At 38.6% G+C, this 22840-nt stretch overlaps 1 protein-coding gene across 2 annotated transcripts in view; it reads left to right on the top strand.

The window, feature by feature from the left end:
* Nucleotides 1-22840, top strand: part of Adgrb3 (adhesion G protein-coupled receptor B3) — a 665862-nt gene that overhangs the window by 376864 nt on the left and 266158 nt on the right. For both annotated transcript variants that reach the window (XM_010617866.3, XM_010617865.3), the window contains exons 14-15: nucleotides 6784-6886; nucleotides 21165-21208. In XM_010617866.3, the coding sequence (XP_010616168.1) occupies nucleotides 6784-6886; nucleotides 21165-21208 (147 nt within the window). The remainder of the gene's footprint in view (nucleotides 1-6783; nucleotides 6887-21164; nucleotides 21209-22840) is intronic.

The raw sequence follows: 22840 nt of genomic DNA, 5'->3' as shown, positions 1-22840 counted from the left end.
TTATATAATATATATATACAAGTGGGATTATTTTATACATGGTCGTTTTATTTTTCAATTTTTAAAAAATGGCTGATACAATATTTCAAAGGTGCTGCACCATTTTGACTTCTTGGCTTTGTACATGGGTTCCAAGTTCTCCACATCCATGCACACACAGTATTTCTTCTCAGTTTTTAATAGTAGCCACCTTAGTGCGTGTGAGGGGACACCTCACAGTGGTTTTGATGCACTTTCCTGATGATTAGTGATACGGGTCATTTTGTCATTTTTTGTTGGCCTTTTCAGTGTCTTCTTTGGTAAAATATTACACAAGCACCATGTTTCAGTCTGATTGTTGAGTTGTAAGAGTTCTTTATATATTCTGGATATACCTCTTGTTAGAGACACAGCTTAGAAACACTTGTTCCCACTTCGTGGTTTTCCATATATGATTATTTCCTTAACTGCGTAAAATACCTCTTTGTTTTTAAGTTTGATGTAATTGCATTTCTCTGTTTTAGCGTTTGTTTTCTGTACTTTTGATGTTATATCCAGTGTCATGAAGTTTTCGTCCAGGAGTTTTAGTTTTGCATTGTTTGGCATGTGGTGTAAGCATGTGAACACCTGCCCTTCCAGCACCATTCGTTAGAAGCTGTCCTTCCTCACCGTGTAGCTGTGGCCTCAGGTATCCAGGTTATTCCCCCTACTCCCCTGTTCCATTGATCTAAATGTCTGTCTCCATGCTAGAGCCACTCTTGTGATGACAAGTACCACAGCTTTATGAAGAATATAGGATATGTCTTCCAAACTGGAAAAGTGTATTTTTTTTTCCCCCTCAGGATCACTTTGGCTGTTGGGGCATCCTTTCAGATTCCATGTGAATTTAAAGATGTTTTTTCTACTCCTGCAAAAAGGCAGTTGGGGTTTATGAAGGGATTGCCTTGATTTGTGGTTTGCTGTGGGTGATAGAGATGTTTGACAATATTTAGTCTTCCTGTTTATTGACACATGATCTTTTCGTTTATTTGTGTCTTTGGTAATTTATTTCATCATTATTGTATGGTTTTCTGTCTATAAGACATTTTTATCTTTGATTATGTTTATTCATAGGTATTTTATTCTTATGCTTTCCATGGAATTTTCTTAGTGTCTGTAGTTTATTTGAATTATTCAAAGTACAGAGAATAAATGCCTCAGATTTTTGTATGTTTTGTATGTTGCATCGATGAATTTCTTTATTAGTTCAGGTGTGTGTGTGTGTGTGTGTGTGTGTGATCTCTAGTTTTCTACATAGGAAATAGGTCATCTGTGAATGGAAATAACTTTATTTCCTCCTGTCACACTTGATGCCTTGTAGTTATTTTTCATGCCTTACTGCTATTCTAACACTTCAGGACGGATGAATACAACTGGCAGGAAAGGTCCTTCTTACCCTGTTTCTGGCCTTACAGGGGAGGTTTTAAGTTTTTCACCATAAGTCATAATGTTAGCTGTAGGCGGTGCATACAGTCTTTATTATATCAAGGTAATTTTCTTCTATTCCCAGTTTCTTAGGTGCTTTTGTAAAGAAAGTTGTTCTGTTTTTGCCAAATGCTTTTTCTTCTTCAACTGAGATGATTGTGTGGTTTTTGTCCTTTATTTTGTTGATGTGGTGCTTTACTATGATGGATGTCATATATGGAATTATCCGGTAATAAATTCCCCTTGGTTGTGGTGTATAATCTTTTTTAGTGTGTTTCTAAATATATTCTAATATTTCACTTCAGGGATATTAGTTTTTAGTCGTGTAGTATCATTGTCTGCTTTCAGTATCAGGGTAAGACTGACCTCACAAAACATGTTTATAAGTGATTTTTCCACTTCCATTTTTTGGAAGAGTTTAAGGATTGTTATTAATTCTTCTTTATTTTATAAAGCTCTTCAGTGGAGACTGCTGGTCCTGGTTTTTTCTTTTCTAAGAGTTTTTAATTATTACTCATTTAATTTTCTTCTTGCAAGTTATAGGTTTATTGAGAAATTTTGTTGCTTCGTGATTCTTGGTGTATTTAATGTTTGAATATACCTATGTCTTGCCGTGAATCATATTTATTGCCATATAGTTAACTGTGCATGGCTCTCTCTTATGATCTTACTATTTCTGTATCATTGATTTAATGTCTCCCCCTTCATTTCTGAATTTTGTTGTTTTTCTTTTTTTCTTAGTCTAGTTAATACATTGTCAATTTTGTTGATTACTGTTCAAAAAACCAACACAAACTTTTGTTCCTTTTTCTCTTTTCTCTATTGGCTAATTTATTTTTTTTTTCTGCCCTCATCTGTATTATTTTCTTCCTTCTCGTAACTTTGGGTTTAGTTTGTTCTTTCTCTTATAGTTCTTTGAAGTAAGGTTAGATTATTATTTTCTTCCTTCTCGTAACTTTGGGTTTTTTTTGTTCTTTCTCTTATAGTTCTTTGAAGTGTAAGGTTAGATTTTTTTAATTTAAAGTATTTCTTCTTCTATGATATAGGTGTTTACCACTCTAGACTTTATTTTTAGGACTGTTTTTGCTGAACCCTATAATTTTTTGTGTTTCATTTGAGTCGTCTCAAGATATTTTCTAATATCTCTTGTGACTTCTTGCTTGATGCATTGGTTGTTCAAGATGTGCTAATTTCCATATGACTGTAGATGTTCCCATTTTTCTTTGACTTCAGCTGCAGTCTGTAATTGTTGGAAAAGATACTTGCTATGGTTTGAATCTTCTTAAATTTATGAAGCTTACTTTTGTGCACAAAATGGTGACCTTCCCTGGGAAATGTTAGGTATATGCTTGAGAAGAATGTGTCAGCCGGGCCGTGTGGAGAGCTTGTGTGTGCGTAGTTAGGCCTCAGTGGTCGCTAAGTTTCCTCACGTCCCACGCTTCCCTCTCAGTCTCCTGTCCAGTGTTAAGACGGACCACTGACATCTCCTCTAACTAGTGTGTTGCTGTCTCTGCCTTCAGTCCTGTCAATGTCTGCCTCATATACTGGGTGCCCTGTTCTTAGGAGTGCGTACATCTGTAATTGTTACTCCTTGGTGAATTAACGCTTTATTATTACATAATGTTCTTTGTCTCATGATAGTTTTTGACTGAAGGTCTATTTTGTCTGATACAAGTGTAACTAACCCTATTCTCTTTTGATTACAACCTATGTAGAGCACATTTCCCCCCTTTCGCTTTTAGCCTGTGCATGTTCTTACATCCAAAGTCTCTTCCGTACAGTTGCACTGCATTTTTCTTCGCTCCTTAAGATATAATTCATGTGCCCTACGCCTCTTAATCCCCTGCAGAAACTGTGGGCAGTAAGTTGAGTCTCCTTTGAAGGGAGAGCTACATATTTTCACGTGTTTTCGAAATCAGCTAGCACAAACCTCAAGGACAGGGCAGAACTTTATTACTTTAGTCATGAAGTCCGTTTGGCTGTAAGATCCGCTTTCCTCTCAGTGCATGCAAATGTGCACCCAGCCTGGGCAGCCCTCACAAAGCCTGACGTGGCTTATCAGGAGCCAGCTATTCTCTCATGCAAATTGTATTACATTGATGGAATAAATTAAAGACAATGGCGAACAGTATACACTAAAACAAGAGAACCATAGCATAAGCCAAATTTGCTTATTTTTCCTCTGTTGAGCCTTTAAATACCATATATTGGTCTTGAATTTTAAATAAACTTAGCACAAACTTATTTTGCTTAAAAATGTGTTTATTCGATAAGACAGCCACATGTATCTTGAGCCCTGCAGTGTACCAGGGATACCATGAATGAGGCTGTGCACGTGGGAGGTAGTATCCCTGGCTTCCCTGAGGGCTGCCGTCCAGTGGAAGGATGCAGAGAATGATGGGAGCCGGGACGGAACTTATTTCACGCCATCTTGTCATGGCACCAGAGACACCGATGTAAATGAGAGAACCACACCGAACCGACACACAGACTCTCCCAGCTGAGTCCTCAGTTACAGCACACACTTCGCAAAGGGCATAACATAGAAGCCGTCCTCGACAGACCTTCTCAGGCCACCTGAGAAGCTGTGAGTCTGACAGAGTAGCAGACCCCACAGGGCACCCTTACTTTAGCTGCTCTTCGTCCACTCCCCAGTCACTTGGTGCCCAAATCTCCGTGTGCCCAAACACACAGAAAAGGTCGTAACTGTCTCAACAGAACTGCAGCCTCCTATATAGAACACACACTTCTGTTTCCAGAAGTGTATCCAGTTCTGTGAACTTGAAAAACACTTCATAAATCTTTTTATTACAAAAATTACCTAACATTATTTAAAATTTGCAGTGACTGTGTTTTATTTATCGCAGGAAAGAGGGATTGTTAGCAAAACCAGAGTAAAGTGACAGATATGATTTAAGTGAAGCTGCAATGTCTTAGCTTCTAGTATCCGAACCAGAATTTAAACGTCCAGGCTAATGAGAAAAGGGGACATGAATCCATGTGTTCAGGAGCAGTTTTTCTCTGGAGAAATGGGAGTGATTTTTCTGGTGGCAGCACACAGACATATTGCTTTGAGTTCCAAGCCATGGACACCTTGCGTTCTCCCAGAGACCTGATGGCTGTGACAATATGATCAGTTATCAGGGCTGCCTTCCAGCTTTGTTAATTCTACTCATTCCCATCTGATGTCCTGACCACTCTTCCTCACAGGGAAAGATGATTTGACAAAGGGAACCTGACACTAAGAGCTCCGTTTTATATCCTTCCCAGTGCAGCTGGCCTTCAGTGGACTCAGAATAACTGTAGTTAACCAACTATCTGTTTACAACCACTCTCCACATACGGAAAACAAAATGCATCGATACCTCATTTTCACTATTGACTGTGAGGCTGAATAGCTTCCTGAGTGTGTACAAATATATTTGATCTCTCTAAATACATGAGAAAAAAGTTAAAAAATGATACCCCACTTCAAATATGAGCTGGCTCCTCTGCTACTAAATATAGTAACAGCCTGGTGTGCCCAAGCTCAGCTTTATTTTGTAGTGAAATCTTATGCCAGATATAATCCCATCAGAGAAAATATTATCATAAAGAACGAGAGGATCAACTTTGTCCTACCACTTGAGAACGGTAGGACTTCAGTAGCCCAGCCACTTTAAAAGCAGTGTGACTTGTAACTCTAAAAGATGCTTTTGCCACAGGAATCCAAAATTCTACTCATAGGTGTTTTTCTTTTTTTTCTTTGGTACTGGGGATTGAACTTGGGTCCTTGGGCTTGCAAGGCAGGCTACCGAACTGCTGAGCTAAATCCCCAGCCCTGTAGGTGTTTTTCCAAGACATGAAAATCTGTGGTCCCACAGAAAGTGTATATGACAGTTATTCATGAAGGTCACAGGTAAATACCCTTAAAAGCTAATATAACCAACCACTGTTTGCTTAAATGGTGAACAGATAAACACACTGTGTCATATCCATAGTATGAAATGTTACTGGGCTATACAAAATAACCAAATTGTATGAAAAATACCATGCTAAGTGAACGAAGTAAAACATAAAAACACATACACAATATGATTCTATTTTTACACAAACCTGAGAAGGGCAGATTGTCATCCAGCATGTCCTGGGTGTTTGATACCACAGGAGAGGGCCATGGAGCCTGTGGAGCCCAGGAAGTTGTCTTGGGAGGGACCTTTTGGCAGTTTCGGTGTGGTGGTCCTGAGTGCTCCTGTGGAATTACCAAAGCTCTTACCTTAAGCTGTGCACTTAGAATTGGTGATTTTATTTATGTGTAAATAATACTTAGAAAACAAAACAAGGAAAACATAAATGACTTTGTCTTTGAAATCTGATGTGAATTCCACAAAATAGTGTCTGCCCTGTGGAAGAGCTAGGGATTTATTTCAAATTAATAAAGAGAGATGAATGTTCTTATTTCTTCAAATGTGTGAAACTTTAGGCAAATTCTTAACTACCTAAATATTAGTTTATCTGCAGCATTTTCTATATTTTGGTTGAAATTTTCTTTGTACTATAAAGATTCTGTAAAGTTTTATGCTTACATTTATAGATCATTTTTATAGATTACAAAGACGATTACATATAAAATCACTTAAATGTCCTACATAAAATGCACTTGGTAAGATATTTCAAAGGATAATTTTTTTCTTCGATTGAGAATACTGAAATAAAGCGAGGCCCTATCAATCCCTAGGACAGAGATGACTGATGATTAACACTTCCTTGTATTTAAGCACATTATTCCACATTCCAGTTTTCACCTTAATGCAATTTGGGATCCAAAAATGCTAGAGCAGCGCTTTGCAAGAAGAGTATGTGTTTGCCTGGAGAATGAAACTGTTGGGTTCCCCTTGAGATAAAAGGATTATACTTATTATTCTTTTCTTATGAATTTTTTTTTATATATACTGGGGATGGAACTTGAGTCCTTGCACTTGTGAGGCAGACAGCAGAACCGCTGAGTTAAATCCTGGCCTATACTTACTATTCTTATTCAAAGACTTCCTGAAGTTTGAATTCACAATTTGTCACTCTTGTAGGAGAATCAGATTTATGTCGTCAGAAGGTTGTCAGTGCCATTTCTGTTTCCCCCCCCCACATCTAAGATGGTAAAATGCTTTTTCTTCTCAAACTTTTCCAGTTCCAGATAGTATCTGCTTGTGACAGTATTCTGACCTAAGCCTTTTCATGAATAAAATCATATCTATGTTTTCACTTAGGATATATTTCTTCAGTGTTATCTCAACAGGTATTGAGCAGTATGAATCAGTCTTTTGTGACTCTTTTCTCCTCTTAACCATAATTATTCTATTCCAGAAATTATACTGTTGTTAATTCCAAAATCATCGTGGTCACCATCAGGCCTGAACCCAAGACAACGGATTCATTTCTGGAGATAGAGCTAGCTCATGTGGCGAATGTAAGTACCATTCACTTGACATTGAGTTGCTTACAAAATTACCCTCAAAGAAGGTTAGAAGTCGTCCTTTTGAGCAGTAAGACTAGCACGTATTTTCTAGATTTTCCTAGTTGCAAATGAACTAATTTGTTATGAGCACACATATTATGCAGAAACAGAGTGCAGTCTTATTCTATGCTTTCCTTCATGATAAATCTCTCTGCCATGTGTCCAAGGTGATAAACTGTTTATTTATCCATGTATACCCCTTTGCCAAGCTCTGTGCTAGGCTCTGGGAATAGGAGCCTGTCCTATTGTGTGATGGGAAAGTGTGTACACCCATACATGGATCTGAGAGGGTGTGCATAGTAAAGTGGTAAATACAGCACACGGGATGGATTTGCTCCAGAGAAGTAGGCAGGCATGGGGAAATGTCTTGGTTATGTTCTAGTTTCTGAGACATAATAGCCAACACCCAAAGGTTAATTTAGTTTACAGTTTGTAAAGGTTTCAGTCCATAGCCAGCTGCTCCAAGGCCGGGCAGCATGGCAGAGGGGCATCACAGAGCAGAAATAATACATGATAGGGTAGGCAAAATAGCATCCAGCATTCATTTCTTTCTTTCTTTCCTTTCTTTCTTTCTTTCTTTCTTTCTTTCTTTCTTTCTTTCTTTCTTTCTTTCTTTCTTTCTTTTTTTTCATGTAGGTTACAAGTTTAGAGGATGGTGCCACCCACATTCACGGAGGGCCTTCCCATTATCCACACCCAGAGCACTGCTAACCCAAATCAGTGGACTAATTTAGTTATCAAACACATTTAATCGTAGTATCACACACTCATTATCCAGCCACTTCCCAGAAGCCTCCACTATGAGTGCACGAGGCTTTGGTAGGGCAGCTAGACACTGCCATAAGAGACAAGTTATAAGTCCAGGGTCGGGGCTGGGTCTGTGTAACTACCTGGGGCCCTAGTGGTCTCAGTTTCCATCTTCCATTCCAGAGTGACCAAGACCATGTCCTTAAATCTATTCCATTGCAACTGTAATGCTCCGGATCTTATTCATTCCTATAGAGAAATTTTAAAAATCTTCTTATTATATATACATTCAATTTAAATATGTACATAATAGATGGGTCAGATTCAGGAAGGTGATTGTTGTGAGGTCCTTTCTTCAATGCTTTTATACTTTCTATAAATTATTCCTGGCAAAGTTTCAATGCAGTTGACCTTTACATTTAAAAAATAGAAACCAAAATTGATTAACTTATTTTCCCAAGTTCACCTGGTTAAGGAAGAACATCACAGAATGTATAGTCACATCCTTTGGGCTACATGTCTTTTATATTTTCTGCTATTGTACAATTTCTGATTTCTTAGAGCCTTGTTTTTATGGAAAAATGATAATCATTTTCCCTGTGAACCACTTTTTCCTAAGATGCCTCAGGATTCCTAGATTATGTAATGAAATCTGCAAATCTTTGTCATAACTTTCAGACATCACAATTAATATTTAAAATATGAAGTATTTTCCTACTTTTGCTGAAAGAATCATACCTTTGTTGGTACAATCTAACCTCGAGAATTTGTTTTATTTCTTCAATATCTAACTCCCCAGATCTTAGTACAGTCTAATCTCATTGCTATACTCAAAACAGGGAAATGCACTTAACATTTGAACATTGAACATTCATTCGTGTGTTCAAAATTGTCTATAAAAATACTTAACTTTTTCTTTGCCATTATGGTTTCTCACAGGAAACAGGCACTGCGTAAAGTAGTAAGAGTGTTAGCTTTAGTTCCCTGACTCAAAATAATAGAATTACTGAAAAATTAAAGGAGTGCCTGAATGTGCACTTTGTTTCTTCTGCAAAAAAAAAAAAAAACAACCCACTTCTATAGATAAATATTCACAAGACTTTCCTAAATAAAGATCAAAACATTATTTGGAATTTAAAGAGTGTGTTATTAGAGGAAATGTTTGATAAGTTGAACAAGAGTAACCCTAAAGTCATATTGATGATAGTCTCACTATTTCAATTGAATAAAACTATTTGAATGAACATATTTTATCTTTGAGTTAACTTTTCTATTTTGAGAATGTATTTTATCTAATTTACACAAGAGCTAAAGCATGTACAAAGTATCATTCTCTGCCTAGGGGAAACAGGGCACAATCCGTTGACTTCATTAAGCTAGATGCTGGATTTGAATGACAAGGGTGAGGGGACAGTAGCCACCCATCACTTGGAATTAATTCTGTCACTCTCAATATTTTGAGTAAGTGAATTGAACAGATTACTAAAAGAATACGCTCTCTCCACTTTGGGAGGCTCAGATTTAAGAAAATGTAGAAAAATATATCACACAAATCTGATGAAGTGGGAGAAGAAAAGCGTGTGCTAGAGCGGGAGAAAGCAGCAGAGTCCTCTTCCTTCCACTCGGCCACATGCCTGTCCCTAGAGGGCGCTCCAGCAGAACATCTCTGGGCCTCTCTGGGCTTCTGCTGCTTGACGTGTCTGTGGCACTGTTTCTACAATATAGATGGCCCTACCTGCTTTAGTATTTTGAATTTCTAATGCTTATTGCATTTACATTCATGTTATCACCCAAATTAGAGTATGCAAAATACTGCAGCGCTCACTGAAGGAACACCTAACTAAGTGACTGGATACCGTAACATTTATTGGCAGTCTTATAAAGATATTTACTTTATACTGGTATAGTCTTCTTCAAAGACTTAACCAAAAAGGCCTATAGTGAAATGTAACAATCGCAGCCAAAATGTGAAGAAAAATATATGTTAAATGTGGAAGTTATTTCCCTATATTTATTGTTATTGCCTTTGAAATTAAACTACTTTCGTTATGACTTGTCTATTTCATCTATTTTCTATAACAAGTATGTCTATTTCACCTATTTTCTAATATTACAAGTATCTTCTGCACTTTTCCGGGGCTCAGGAAAGAATAACAACTTGAAAACTGCATCTGTTTCATATGCTGTGTGGAGGAAAAAAATGAGAATAAAAGTTAGAGTGAGTCTTGGGAAAAGCTTACTAACATTTTACAAATGAAATGTGTGGGTTCTTTTTAAAGCACTTTAACAGATAGCGCTCACAATATGTTCTGTATAATAAGGCCCCTGGGAGCTGGTAGAAATAGGAAATAGAATAAGACAACTTGCAATTTCAAATTGTATTTCACAAAACCAATAGCAGTTTTAGCAAGTGCTAAGGTCATGAATGACTTAGGCACTTTTCTTATTGGGTTTCTCAGTCTTATGGCTTCAGTACCATGACCCACGGGTCTGGGTTTCTGATACTTAGTGCTTAAGCGTAGCAGCAGTTTGCTTTGAAGAGATAGAAAATTATTTTTCTCAAGCAAAGAGTTTTGTGTATAGATTTCATGTCATCATTTTCACCGTGGCGTGCATAGTTATCAAATTGGTAGATTCTGTAATGCATAAAGAAAGTTCATAATTTCACTGAACATGATTGCTGAGACCTAAATAAGTGTAGTAGAGTAATTCAAAGGTACATACACATACCTCCCGTGAGATCCCTGGGACTGGCAGGTCTGGGTCCCTGTGCCTTCACACTTTCCTCAGATTTAAAGATGAGCTAGAGGAGTATGTAATAAATTTGTTTTAGTCATCTCATGCTTTATCGACATTGCACACTTGAACATGTATTATTTTCCCAAACAAAAAGCCTTTATATAGTTCCATGTTGAATGGGAAAATGGCGTGCAACCTTATCCGTTAAAATATTTCCTTTCTCAGTAGCAGCTGTAATGTTCTAAGTAGGGTATTACTGCTTTTTCTCAGAGTGGAGGAAAACAATCAGATGTATTTGTATTTCTGAAATTTGTCCTATCAAAATACGAGAATTTGGGCCTTTGAGTTTTGTTGATTTTTTGTTTTGTTTTGTTTTTTGTTTGTCATAGTGGCTTATTTACTAACAAGATCAAGCAAACAAATGAAGAAATTTGTTACACATATGAACTAAATTAACCGCAAGTCAAGACCTTTGTAAATCCTAGTGGAAAAGACAATGGGAGAATAAGATGCTTCTTACCTTTAGATAAGCGTTAAAAAACAACCCAGAGAAAGCCAAACCCGCCTCAGTAGCTGTTTCCATGAAAATCAATGGCTAATAACCTAAAGAATTAAAAATGATGAGGCATCCAGGGTGTGCATCCATTATTTTCACTCAGGGGCATTTGTATCCTTTTACTTTTCCAATTGCTCTTTCACCTTAGCTTTTGCTCCTTGGGGAGAGATTGCTAATGTTCTGGAAATGCTAACCAGACAGGGGGACTGATACCTCTGCCAGCAGCTGGAATGGAAACACAAACTGTTCTCCAGCTACAGTGTTTCACGTTCCAAATTTCTAAACTCCAAGTAAGCGTCCTCTGCACATTTCCACTTTGGTTTGTTTTTGTTAATAATACATGATCAATGGTCTCCAAAAAGATTTTAGAATAACGGTGCTGTCATGGAGCAGAGGTTGGTACGTTTTTTCAGTGAAGAGTCAGGTAGTAAATATTGTATGGATCAGAGCCTAATGATTCCTGCTTACTAACTCAGCTGTTATGGTGTGAAAGTAGCCACAGACGATGTATAAACAGATAGCGTGGATCCATCTCAGTAAAACTTGCTTTGCAAAAGTAGGCAGTGGCCAGATTGGCTCAGAGGGTTATAGTTTGTCGATTGCTCTGTGGTAGGAAGAGGAACCGCCCGGTAGAGATGCCTAAGCCCTAACCCTAGAACCTGTGGATACATTTTGTTGCATGGGAAAGGGGTTTTTTGTGTGATTTCACATCAAAACATACACGTGGTACATGGGTTCTACGTGTGCATTACATGTCAAAAGGCATGTGTCATGGAATTGTGGACTTTGTGAGTAGACTGAGTTTATTTCCATGAGCCATTAAAAGGGGTGAAGCTTTCTAAGCTGTGAGCAGAGTGAAGCAGTGTGAGGTGGACACAGCTGCCTTTGCTGTCTTCAAAGATAAAGGACCTCGGGGCTTTAGCTCAGTGGCGCCGCTCCTGCCTAGCAAGCACAAGGTCCTGAGTTCCATCTGGGGGTGGGGAGGGGGAGATAAAGGGCCCAAACAAGGGGATGCAGATAGTAGGAAAACCAGATAGCAAGCCAGAAATTGGAATTTTAGCCCTGCAACTTCAAAATGCTATAAGTGTCATCCCTAGAAACTTCAGAAAGGTACTCAGTCCTGCCAACATTTTACTCTCAACTTTATGGAACCCCAAAGCGGAGACTCAGCTGAGTTCTCTAGACTTCTGGCCTACGGAATCTGTGAAATAATAAATCTGTAGCATTCTGAATAATATATAGTTATGATACATATAAATAGTATTATTGGGAATTAGATGTACTATAATACTGATAATACGTGAGTTATTCAATGAAAATTAACCAAGGGAGAGTACGTTTTTTCTACTTTTTAGTGTACTGACACTTTAGGAACTGGATCAGGATCACCAGACTGGACAGTCCTTGTACAGAGGCGGTTGGCTATTAGGGGGACTGGAACATATCCTGAGGCGACGTTACCTAGGCAACCGGTCCTGACACTGGGTGTGGCCAGCTGACAGACTGCAGAAGTGCAGCTCAGCTGTCTGCCCGTCTCTGCTGTAACCTCGTGTAACTCCCACGAGGACGCATTACTGTATCCTCTTGAAAAGAAAAGGAAGGGCTAAGCTGGGTGCTGTTCGGAATCCAGTGATTCAGATGTTTGCTACTTCAAGAATAGGGGATTACTTGGCCACGTTTTAGATGCCGAAAGCCCCGTTTGCGGAGTGACGAAACTGCGCAGCCGCTGGGAATTGTGCAGTTAGGAGTCACAGATGGAAAGACAGTCTAAGACGTGTGTGTGGGAGCAGTGACTTTTGAAGGATACACATGTGTCAGATATTTCTGATTGTGGTTCCGTATTGCTTCCCGTGTCACAGGCAGCATTCATCAGGAAACTGGACATTCAGGACAGTGATTTATTTCAGAAACTGGAGAAGCAAGATGTTATCACATTCATAAAAACTGTGTCTTCTGATTATTGCGGGCTGTGATGTAACTGTATAGCAGAAGCTGAATTAAATATATGGTCTCTCCTCATGCTCCAATTAAATAGCGGCCACCACTTGGTGAGGGATGATGGACTGTGGGTACGAATAGTCTGATTTTTGTCTCCAGGGGCCTCTGTATCATTCTGCTTAAAAACCATCTTCTTGGTTTCACCAGTTCTCCATGCAGTGCTTTCTATAAAATCCTCACAAGTCCTTTCAAATATTCTAGGTCTCCGTACTTCTAATAAGCAGGAATATAGCACTAATTTGGAAGGAGGCTCTTTAGACGTCAGTCTAAAGACTATAGTTGAGGTAGGGAGAGAGACGACAAGCAGACAGACAGAGACCGACCCAAATCCAGCTCCAGATCCAGCCCTGGGATTTTACTCTAAGTATCCTTTCCTTTATACTACCATAAATAGATCTGGAGAAGATTCAACCAACTGTATCCTGTTGTTGAAGCTCATCATATAGCTGAACAGTGCATCGTGCCCCTGGGGGAGGTATTAGACTCTCGGAGACTTTGGAGTTGCTTTTGTGGTAAAAGGCACAACCTCGAAAGGGTTCACTCTTGCTAATAAGGTTTTAGTAACCCCTCTTTAACTATGGAAAAATAGATGCCTGCCAATATCTTCTTCCCCTAGCATGCATTTCTGTGTTCAAGAGTCATGGGAAGGGCTTATTGGGCAGAAATTTTAGTACACATGCAAGAGAGCGGGCTTTCAGGAGAGAAAGGTACACTACAGTTTGGGGCTGACAATATTCGTGGTTTGAGTGATGGAAATCAGCAAAATTTGTTTAGATTTGGTGGATGGAGAGATAATGGCTTATGCACAGGTGAAATTGATGGTCAGCCGATTTGTAGGTGAAAGGAAATTGACAGGTTTTATTATGTTTTGGGAGAAGAGGAAAAAAAATGTTAAAAGTAGCCAGGTGTCATGAAGCTGCAGTTTTTCAATTTTAAAATTATTATGAATTTCCTTTGCCCTTTTTTACATATCTTTACTTCTTTGATCTTTCACAACCACACCCCAGATTTTTTTCCTTCTGCTTGAGAGGTGCAGAATGGCAAAAGTTGTGCTCTGTCACCGCTTCAGGCTGAGGAGAGGCTTGGTCCTGCCAGGCTGGCGAGTAAAACTCACACCCTGACTAAAGGAGGCAAAGGGAGATGGATTTTGTTATGTGATGAACCATCCTCCTTAATAGTCTAAAAGAGAGTACAAGAACATTAGCAAATTATTGATATTTAAACATTTTTATAGCCAGAAAAAAATTAAAATATCCATGAATAATGCCTCCAAAAAATGGTAAAAGTCAGCAACATTTGGCATAAGCCTTCAATATTAACCTCAGTTGTTCTGAGGTGTTTATCCAAATCAACAGGTTTAGTTTAAGAGCATAAAGATTCTCCCTGTTTTGTCAATAAAAAAATCTAATGTCAAGAAAGGCATGGTGGCGCACGCCTGTAAGCCTAGCACTGGGGAGGCTGAGGCAGGAGGATCGCGGAGTTCAAGACCAGCCTGGGCTACATAGGGAGTTCCAGGTCAGTCTCAACTATATAGTGAGTGAGATTCTGTCTCAAAAAAAAAAAAAAAAATCTAATGTTTTATTTAAAATACAATAATGGGGCTGGGGATTTGGCTCAGTGGTTCTGTGGCCTGCCTTGCAAGCGCAAGGACCCAAGTTCAATCCCTGGTACCAAAAAAAAAAATAAATAAAATACAATAATGATGAACGAATGCACTAAATAAAGGTGCCACTTAGTTTTACCATTAGGCCATAAGAACTTTGCCCTAGGGCTCTATTTGAAAGACCTTTTATAATGATTGGCTCCAGATAATATAAACATATAATATCTTGGGCCAGGGATGTAGCTCAGTGGCACAGCACCCACCTGGCAGGTGTGAGGTCCTGAGTTCAATTGCCAGTAAAAACAACAAAGCATAATGTTTAAAGTAGATAAAACTTATACAGCAAAGGTGATTATGATTAGTATCTAGAATATTTGTGTTGCCATTTTTATTTTATAGGCCCACCCATAAAAAAGCTAAATCTTTACCTGAGAGTTGACAGTGCACTCAAACAACATGTTGAGAATATATTAAGAGCAGCTGAGGGACATATTCTGAAAGAACTAGTGGAACTGAGACCGAAAACTTCCTGTTACTATAAGTTATAGGCGCAGTTGGAGACTTCCATCAGGGCCAGGTGCAGTGTTTGGAGCCCGTCTTTATAACTAGCCCAGCATCTCATGTAATATCACTGTTGCTCTCTATATGTCTAATTTTTGTTGCTCATGTTTTCCTGCTGAGTGGTGTTTAAGACCAAGTCGAAGTAAGACCTGTGTTAATTAGAATTATTCTCTCTCACTCTCTCTCTCCCTATTTCTCTTTCCATATAGGTAGATAGATGGGATGGATTGATAGGATGGATGGATGGATGGATGGATGGAGAGATGATTGATAGATAGATAGAGATCAACTAAGCCTCCTCAGGGGTTAATTTGGAGGCCATGTGAGGAGACTCTTAGCTCCTTTGAAGTTTGTTTAAAGTGTCCTTTCTCAAGTAGCGTTAAAATTATAAGCTGCATATAAATTAGTCTTTTGCAAGTCAGGTCAGTCATGTTGAAAGAATTCTTGAGAAATCCGCACAATCTCTTTGTGCTGTTATCTGTTTTGTACAACAACAACAATTATACTTTAGAGGGTAATAAAGGGAAGGGAAGCTCAGCAAAAGCCATGTCTCTCTCCCTCCCCCGCCCTCCCTGTCTCGCATGCTCTGGGTGTCGAACTCAGGTCCTCGCACCTGCCAAGCACGCTCTCTACCAGACCGTTTTACGTGATGCCTTGTTGCTAAAGTTTGGAAATTCAAACAAAGGAAGGATAGTGTCACTGAAGAGTTTTTCTCTCATCCATCCTGAATGGAGCAGCCCAAGTCCACTTCACTGGATGCCACCACAGAGAGAGTGACCCTGACCGTCTGATAGGAACATTGGAAATACTAAAATAGCTAAGATAAAGTCGCTGCCCTTCTTATGTCCTCAGCTACTTCGCCTGTCTGATTGTTTTGCCTCCACAACCAAGACATTATTTTTGTTTCAAGAGAGCTATGAAAAATATAAGAAAGCTGTGAAGTTTCTAGATTAGTAATTTAGCATATGAGTAGTAAGCAAGTTTGAATAAAAAGTGTTGAGAAATAACCTTGTTATTTTAAAATTGATTTTTAATTAACAAATAATAATTGCAGATGTTTGTGTAGTATAAAGTGATGTGTTGATATTATGTTTACAAGGAAGGATTAAATCGGGCTAATTGGCAGATCTATAACCACACAAAGATACAGGTAGACAGGAGGAAGAAGTTTTAATGATCCAGGGCACAGAGTAGTGATTATAATAAATATTTTATTATATACTTCAAAAATGCTAGATGAGTAGAGTTTAAACATTTTCACTATCTTAGTTTGCTGCGATGTCAATAAAAATTATGAAGGTTAGAAGGAGGAATTATTAAAACGTTTATTCTTATATTCTCCGAAAATCTCAGAATTTCTAGTACCAAAGACTCTACATTTTTAAGAAATGTGCCACTTGATTCGAGAGTACATAGAGAAAATGTTTGAACATGATGAAGACAGCAAGCCTGTAAATAAGATAACATAGAAATTGAGTTTATTCGGCATTTAAAAGCATCGAGCAAAAATCTAAAGAAACTTGGCCACTCTTCACCTTTATTGTAAAATTTTGATGTCTTTCTGTAGCCAACTTCATTCAAATGATGTGCATGCAAATTAGTAAGGTTTACAGCAAATCCATTTATCATCCTGGTTACAAGCCATTTCCTTCCTTGTTTTTTTCTACTCATTGTAGTTTACTTTTGTGCGTGTCACCTGTTACCATCTGGTACATTATATATTTGCCTTTGATGGTTTTGTTCTCTCTTCCTACCCACTTCAAAGCTACAATGAGACAGGGGTTTTGTTTAATTCAACCTGACTTCCTCGTGCCTCGGTGGGTGCCTTGGATGTAATAAATGTTTAGGAAACAGTTTCTTCATGAGTTAGTGAATGAATGGTGGGCTTGTTTTGGGCATTTTCCTAGTTCTCTCTTCTCTTTGTTGAGAGTATTTTACCTTAGTAACAAGTGTTTGAACTCTTCTGGGGAGTAGATTTGGAAGAATATTTTGAAAGAACAAAATCCTATTATGAATGTCATTGTATAATCACTGAGAACTGGGGCTAAAAAGGATGCCTCACTTCTTTATTTTATGTCAGAAAACAGGAAAGTTACTTGGACCAAAAAAAAAAAGAGAGAATTGCTCATAAACATATATTGAAAAAGTTGGCAATGTATTCTAATATTAAGTAAATACAATGATTTGGTTGATGTTTCCTTGAGCAGTAATTTTCCAAATTTGATGTCAATAAAAATTATGAAGGTTAGGAGGAGGAATAATTAAAATTTCCATTCCTAGATTTATTCCAGTCTCAGTATTACTGGTGCCAAAGACTCTACACTTTTGATAAGTGTGCCAGTTGATTCAAGAGTATGTCCAAAGAAAATGTTTAAAGTTGTTGAAGATAGCAAGGCTGTGTGACTAGGAGAGAACTAAAAGAAAATGGCAAATATTCCTGAAAGCAGTGTGGAGAACATCTGTGGTAATTAGGACTTTGGGGTTGTGGTGCATTCTTAAAATGCTTAAAACTAGCGGATTAAATCTGTTTAACTTAAGTTGAACTCTGCTGTTTTGAGTGGCGCCAGGAGGGCCGGATTGTTTGTTTGGTTGTTTGTTTTGCCAAAAACTTATTTGTCAGGATGAACATATCTTTTCCAAAAGTTTTCAGATACGTGCAGTTGTAATGTTTTTTAAGTGTTGAATATATTGACAGCTCGGCATGTGAATCTTCTCCAGCCATCTGTCCCATTTACCTGACAACTTCTGTTCCGTTTATTTCTGCTCGTGGAGGAGCTCCCAGCCCGCTCCCTTTCCTCTTGTTCCCACCACTGCATCTCACACTTCCTGCATCCTGGCTCCCTGGCTCCTGGTACTGATTTCCCGCATGTTCCTCACATGAGGAATGTTGCACAGTCCCTGTGTAACAAATATTTTACAAGTCACCTCTTAGTTGGAATGGCTTAACCGGGTTTTTAGAGTTCATTAATTAATTGGTTTTTGCTTTATGTTCCTCATCCTACATTCTTATTTCCTCAGTAATTGGGCTGTAATTGTTTTATTTTTCTAAAGTTTGAACACAGATTATTGACCTCATCCTGCCTTCCTATGCAATAGTGAGTGTACTAAAATAAATGTCCTCAGAGGGGTATCTGACTGCCGTGCGCCTCCCAGAATGGAGAAAACTAAGATTTGATGGTGTCTTTGGAATGTGTAGTGATTCTCAGCTGTCTGGTGTTAAGGACAGGAAGAGAGAGAAGGATATAGTTAAGAGGTGAAGTGTACAGGATAAAATCAAATGTCGACAAAGACGTAATAAGAGGCAAAAAATCTCGCACCTTCGTATTTTCCTCTAAAAGCTCTTTCAGGGAGTAAACAAGAAATAGTATTCAAAAATTATGTCTATGTTACATTTTCTAATGATTTTATTTTGTTGTAACATGTTCTGAAGAGTAATTATAAAGTACTAAGGAAATAATACTTATATGGAATATGGACTTACATGGAGATTTAACAATCTAAATCCTAGATTGCTAAACCGAGGGATCAGACTTAGGGGATCCATTATCTGTTTCCTCACGTACTGTTGGTTTCTGTATCCACTAAATCTGGATTCCTGTTCCCTTGTTGTATACCTCCAGGGCATTGTGTATACAGTGCTCTGGAGCCCTTTGAGTAATTCCCTAGATAAATATAGCTAACTCTATGTTTCACATTTTAGCTGTGCTGAATATATGTGTGATTCAGAAGTCACAGGTAATGAAAAATCCAGAGAAAACTAAGTAAGATACCAGTTGGCAACACCATTTCTCCTGTCATCCCATGAACGTCCACTTCTGTGTCTTCTGTGAGAATCAGCCAGGGGCCCACTTGTTCCATGAAACTTGCTCTGATCAGCACAGACCACTTCTCTTTTACTCGGGAAAACACAGCTCCTGACATTTCTATTTCTCTTTGTTGGTCTATGAAGAACCCAGATGTGTGTGTGTGCCTTGTCACCTTATACAGGACTGTGATGCTGTCCAGGGAGGGGATGTCTTTGTGTCTTAGGAGTCAGGAGCAGAGGAGGGAGCCTTTGATAAGCAGGAGGATACCTTGGATGTAGTCTTTGAGAGAGTCGGAGAACATGTAGTCAAATAATAAAAAATACATAAACTTTAGGTGAATGAGCTAGGTTTTTTATATATTTAACAAACTTCTACAATGTACCAGGCAAATATCACTAACAAAGGCACACGGCACAGAGCCACTGCCTAGACCTTTGAAGGGGTCTCTTGCCCAGATACTGTCCAGTGATTGCTTGTGGGCAAGACTGAGGCCTCAGCGCTGCTACCGAGGAAGCAAGCCACCCGTGGAAGGGAGGCAGGGGCTTGATTGGAGACTGAACCCTTTAAATGCTGTGGAGTTGTTCGTGAATGTTATCACTAACTTGGTTGGGTGAGCACATAGATAATCTTGTTTGTGTCTTAATTTTTCGATGACACAAATCTTGGCAGCAATAGTGAATATGCGCAACGCCAAAATGAGACTTTCAAAGCTGCTAGAGGACTATTCTGTAGGAGTAACACCTGTGGACTCAGGAAGCAAGTATCAAATAGCTGACATGATCTTAATGTGGCCGTTAGGAATGTGGCCTCTGAATCGGAGGCCATAGGCTGCGTTGCTAGGATGGGCTGGCCACAAGGGGATGGTTTCCCTAGGTGGACTTTTTAGAAATTAATTAATTTATTTTTATCCCGTCCCCTCCAACCCCCCTCCACGTACAAAAGCTTTGTTTCCATTTTTTCTATTCTCACCTTTTATTCTTGTTCTTTCCTTTCTCCCTCTCTCCTCCCTTGTTCCTCTTTATTTTTGAACACTTTCTTCTAATTTCACAGTATCCATTTTATCTTTGAGTCTTTATTTCCCAGTTTGGTTTCTCACACCAGAAAAACAATGAAGCATTTAAACATGTGGTCTGCTTTATTTCACTTGAAAGCAAGGTCTCAAGGTCTATCTGTTTAGCTAGAAATGTCTGAAGCTCATCCTTCTTTATGGCAGAGTAATGCTCCACTGTTTAAAAAAAACACATCTTCTTTATCCACTAGTCAGTTGATGGGCATTTGGGCTGTTTCCAAGATCCTAAGTGGACTTTTAAAGCATGTGCTCCAGGAAGTGACAGGGAGGATAAGGGATACTGAAACCTACAGAAAACATTTAACGGATTAGAAAAGACTTTGGAAGTCTCTATCTCAACATTTTGCATAGAGAAAAAATTAAATTAGTTTCACAAGGCAAAATCAGGCCCAAAAGATGTGAACCGGCACAAAGGGGGAAAAGAAAATGTGTTCCAATGATTAGAACTCTTCAAAACACAAAGTAGTTGAGAAAACTCATTGCGTCATCCTGAAAATCACGGTGGGTGCTCAGCACATAATGACGAAGCTGAATGAAAGTCTTTAGTCTTTTCTAAAAGTTTCATTAAATAGGATTCTATCCAGCTACGAGCTGTTGATCAGGATGATACAAATCAGTCAGCTCTCTGAAACGGACGGCTGATACCGCCATTCCTTTGTGTATGAGGAACCAGCGGGAGGCAGAGGGGAGGCAGAAGAGGTGACCACACGTGAGAGGCCCGGGGCTTCTCTCTGCGATGTAAACACTGCGAATAACCTGGCCCCGTTACATTAATCTGACAATTACTATTGTAGAGGAATAAATATGAACTTGAAATCTCAATGGACAGATAAATGACCTTACGACATATAGATCTGCAGCACCTGAAACTTTCAATTTTCAACAGAATTCGATATGGGTTATCAGAGATGGAACAAATACAGTGCTTTTGTACAATTTCACAAAATGAGTGCTCACTTCGGCAGCACATATACTAAAATTGGAACAAAATGAGTCACCAAATCGGTGAGAAAAGAGATACAAGTTTCTTATGAAAAAATATTTAGTGTCTTCCCTGAGATAAACTCGCCATTGTCTTTGCACTTTGCAAAACCCTGTGATATTTCCTGTGTACACTCAAGATTGATTTATTCTCCTCTTCTTATTTTTAGGGTACTTTGAATCCCTATTGTGTGTTGTGGGATGACTCAAAAACGTAAGTAGCAGCTGCTTTCTTCCACTTCTTTGGACTGAATATTCAAAGTGCGTTTCGTTGTCCTGTTGGCCCGCGCGATAGCAGGGAGATGCTCGCTTAGCAGGCAGAGAGCAGAGCAGCCACCATGATGAGGGTCATGCACATCAGGAAGCTGCCCAGACAGGATCGCATCTCCTCAGTGCAATGTGAATTTCATGAGGAGTTTTTAGAAGCTTCATATGTTAGGGTTCCAGAAGCTCAAAGCTGTGCCAGTGTCTTTCCCTAGTAACTCCCCTTCGCACTGCAGGACAAAGCAAAATAAATCTCTGTCGCTATTTATCCAGCACTCACTCGCGTGACCTTGAATCTATTGTCAGAATGAAGCAGCATTTAGATGTTCCTTCCAAGTTGTATTGTTGTGAAAACTTTGAGTGTTGTTTGCTTTTTACTCATGTTTTACATCTTTGTACACACAAGAAAGTAATTGCTGGAATTAAAGATAAGGATTCTGAGCTTTTTAACTAGTTGTTGGTACAGGCACTTGTAGTATACCCGGTCAAACTCATCCTTGACATGTTAGTGGTTTCATGAGATTTTTTATTTCTCAAAAACAGAAAAATCCATAGTTAAGTCTTAAACTCTAATTCTTTCAGTATGTATGTATGTACAAACGTTTATTTATTTTTGTTTGTTTGTTTTGGTGTGGAGGGAAGATAAATTTCAGTCAGTCCCAAATGCTAATAGTACCATATGCATGTTGTTGGACAGAACACCATCTGTTGGGTTCTTTTTATTCTGAAAGTTTTCCACATATGATCTATCTCTGGGATTTTATTATATTATCTCTGACCAAAGCGTCAAGAAGAGGACTATTTCTAGGAAAAGTAAAAACCCCCTAAAATTTTCCCAGTCTTATGATATTGCTGTAATTTAAATGGCAATTACCTTTAATTCGTAAGCAATCAATACTTACTTGCTGTAAGTTCTGCTATTTTAGGGATCCTTGAATCCTAGTAACCTAAGGAGATTCTCTTGCCCTATTGGTAATATGAGTTGATTGTTTTTACTGATGTCATTATTATTTTTAAAGTTTCATTGAGAAATTTAGATGGTAAAATGTTCCCAGTCTTAGGGGAAAGCTCTGGTGGCGTGTTCTGAGGTGTTGCTTACCGTGTGTGCAACCAAGTGAAGATTGCAATGCTATAAAACTCTAATCAAATGTTTTCTACTCAAGAAAAATATTCTTCCTTAAACTCATGATAGCTGTTTGATTATCTCTTTGAATAAAATCCATCTTTGATATACCTTCGTTAGCTTTTGATGGGTAAAGGATGCTTCTGTGTTGATCTAAGCAGAGGAAAAAGTAATTCTCATAGTGCTTTAGGACTATTAAAGGGACACTACAAGAGGGAACACTTCTCTATTTGGATCTTCTCTTAGATTCTTTTACACACAGTATAAGGTGTTAAATTTAATTCACAACCTCTCTGTGTTTGAGGTCACTGTTAACCTTCGGAATCAATCACACTCTACTTTCCTTAATATCTGCTGATAGCGTGACTCTTATCCATCACAAAGAACATATATTGCTTTACCAAATTCAACTTTTAAATTGCCCTTGAAGAAAAAATTACCCTCAGAGAAGGAGTGTGT

Source organism: Fukomys damarensis, unplaced genomic scaffold (genome assembly GCF_012274545.1).
Source record: "Fukomys damarensis isolate Sample0158 unplaced genomic scaffold, DMR_v1.0_HiC HiC_scaffold_27, whole genome shotgun sequence".
Taxonomy (NCBI): Eukaryota; Metazoa; Chordata; class Mammalia; order Rodentia; family Bathyergidae; genus Fukomys; species Fukomys damarensis.
This window is presented reverse-complemented; position numbering and strand designations above follow the sequence as displayed.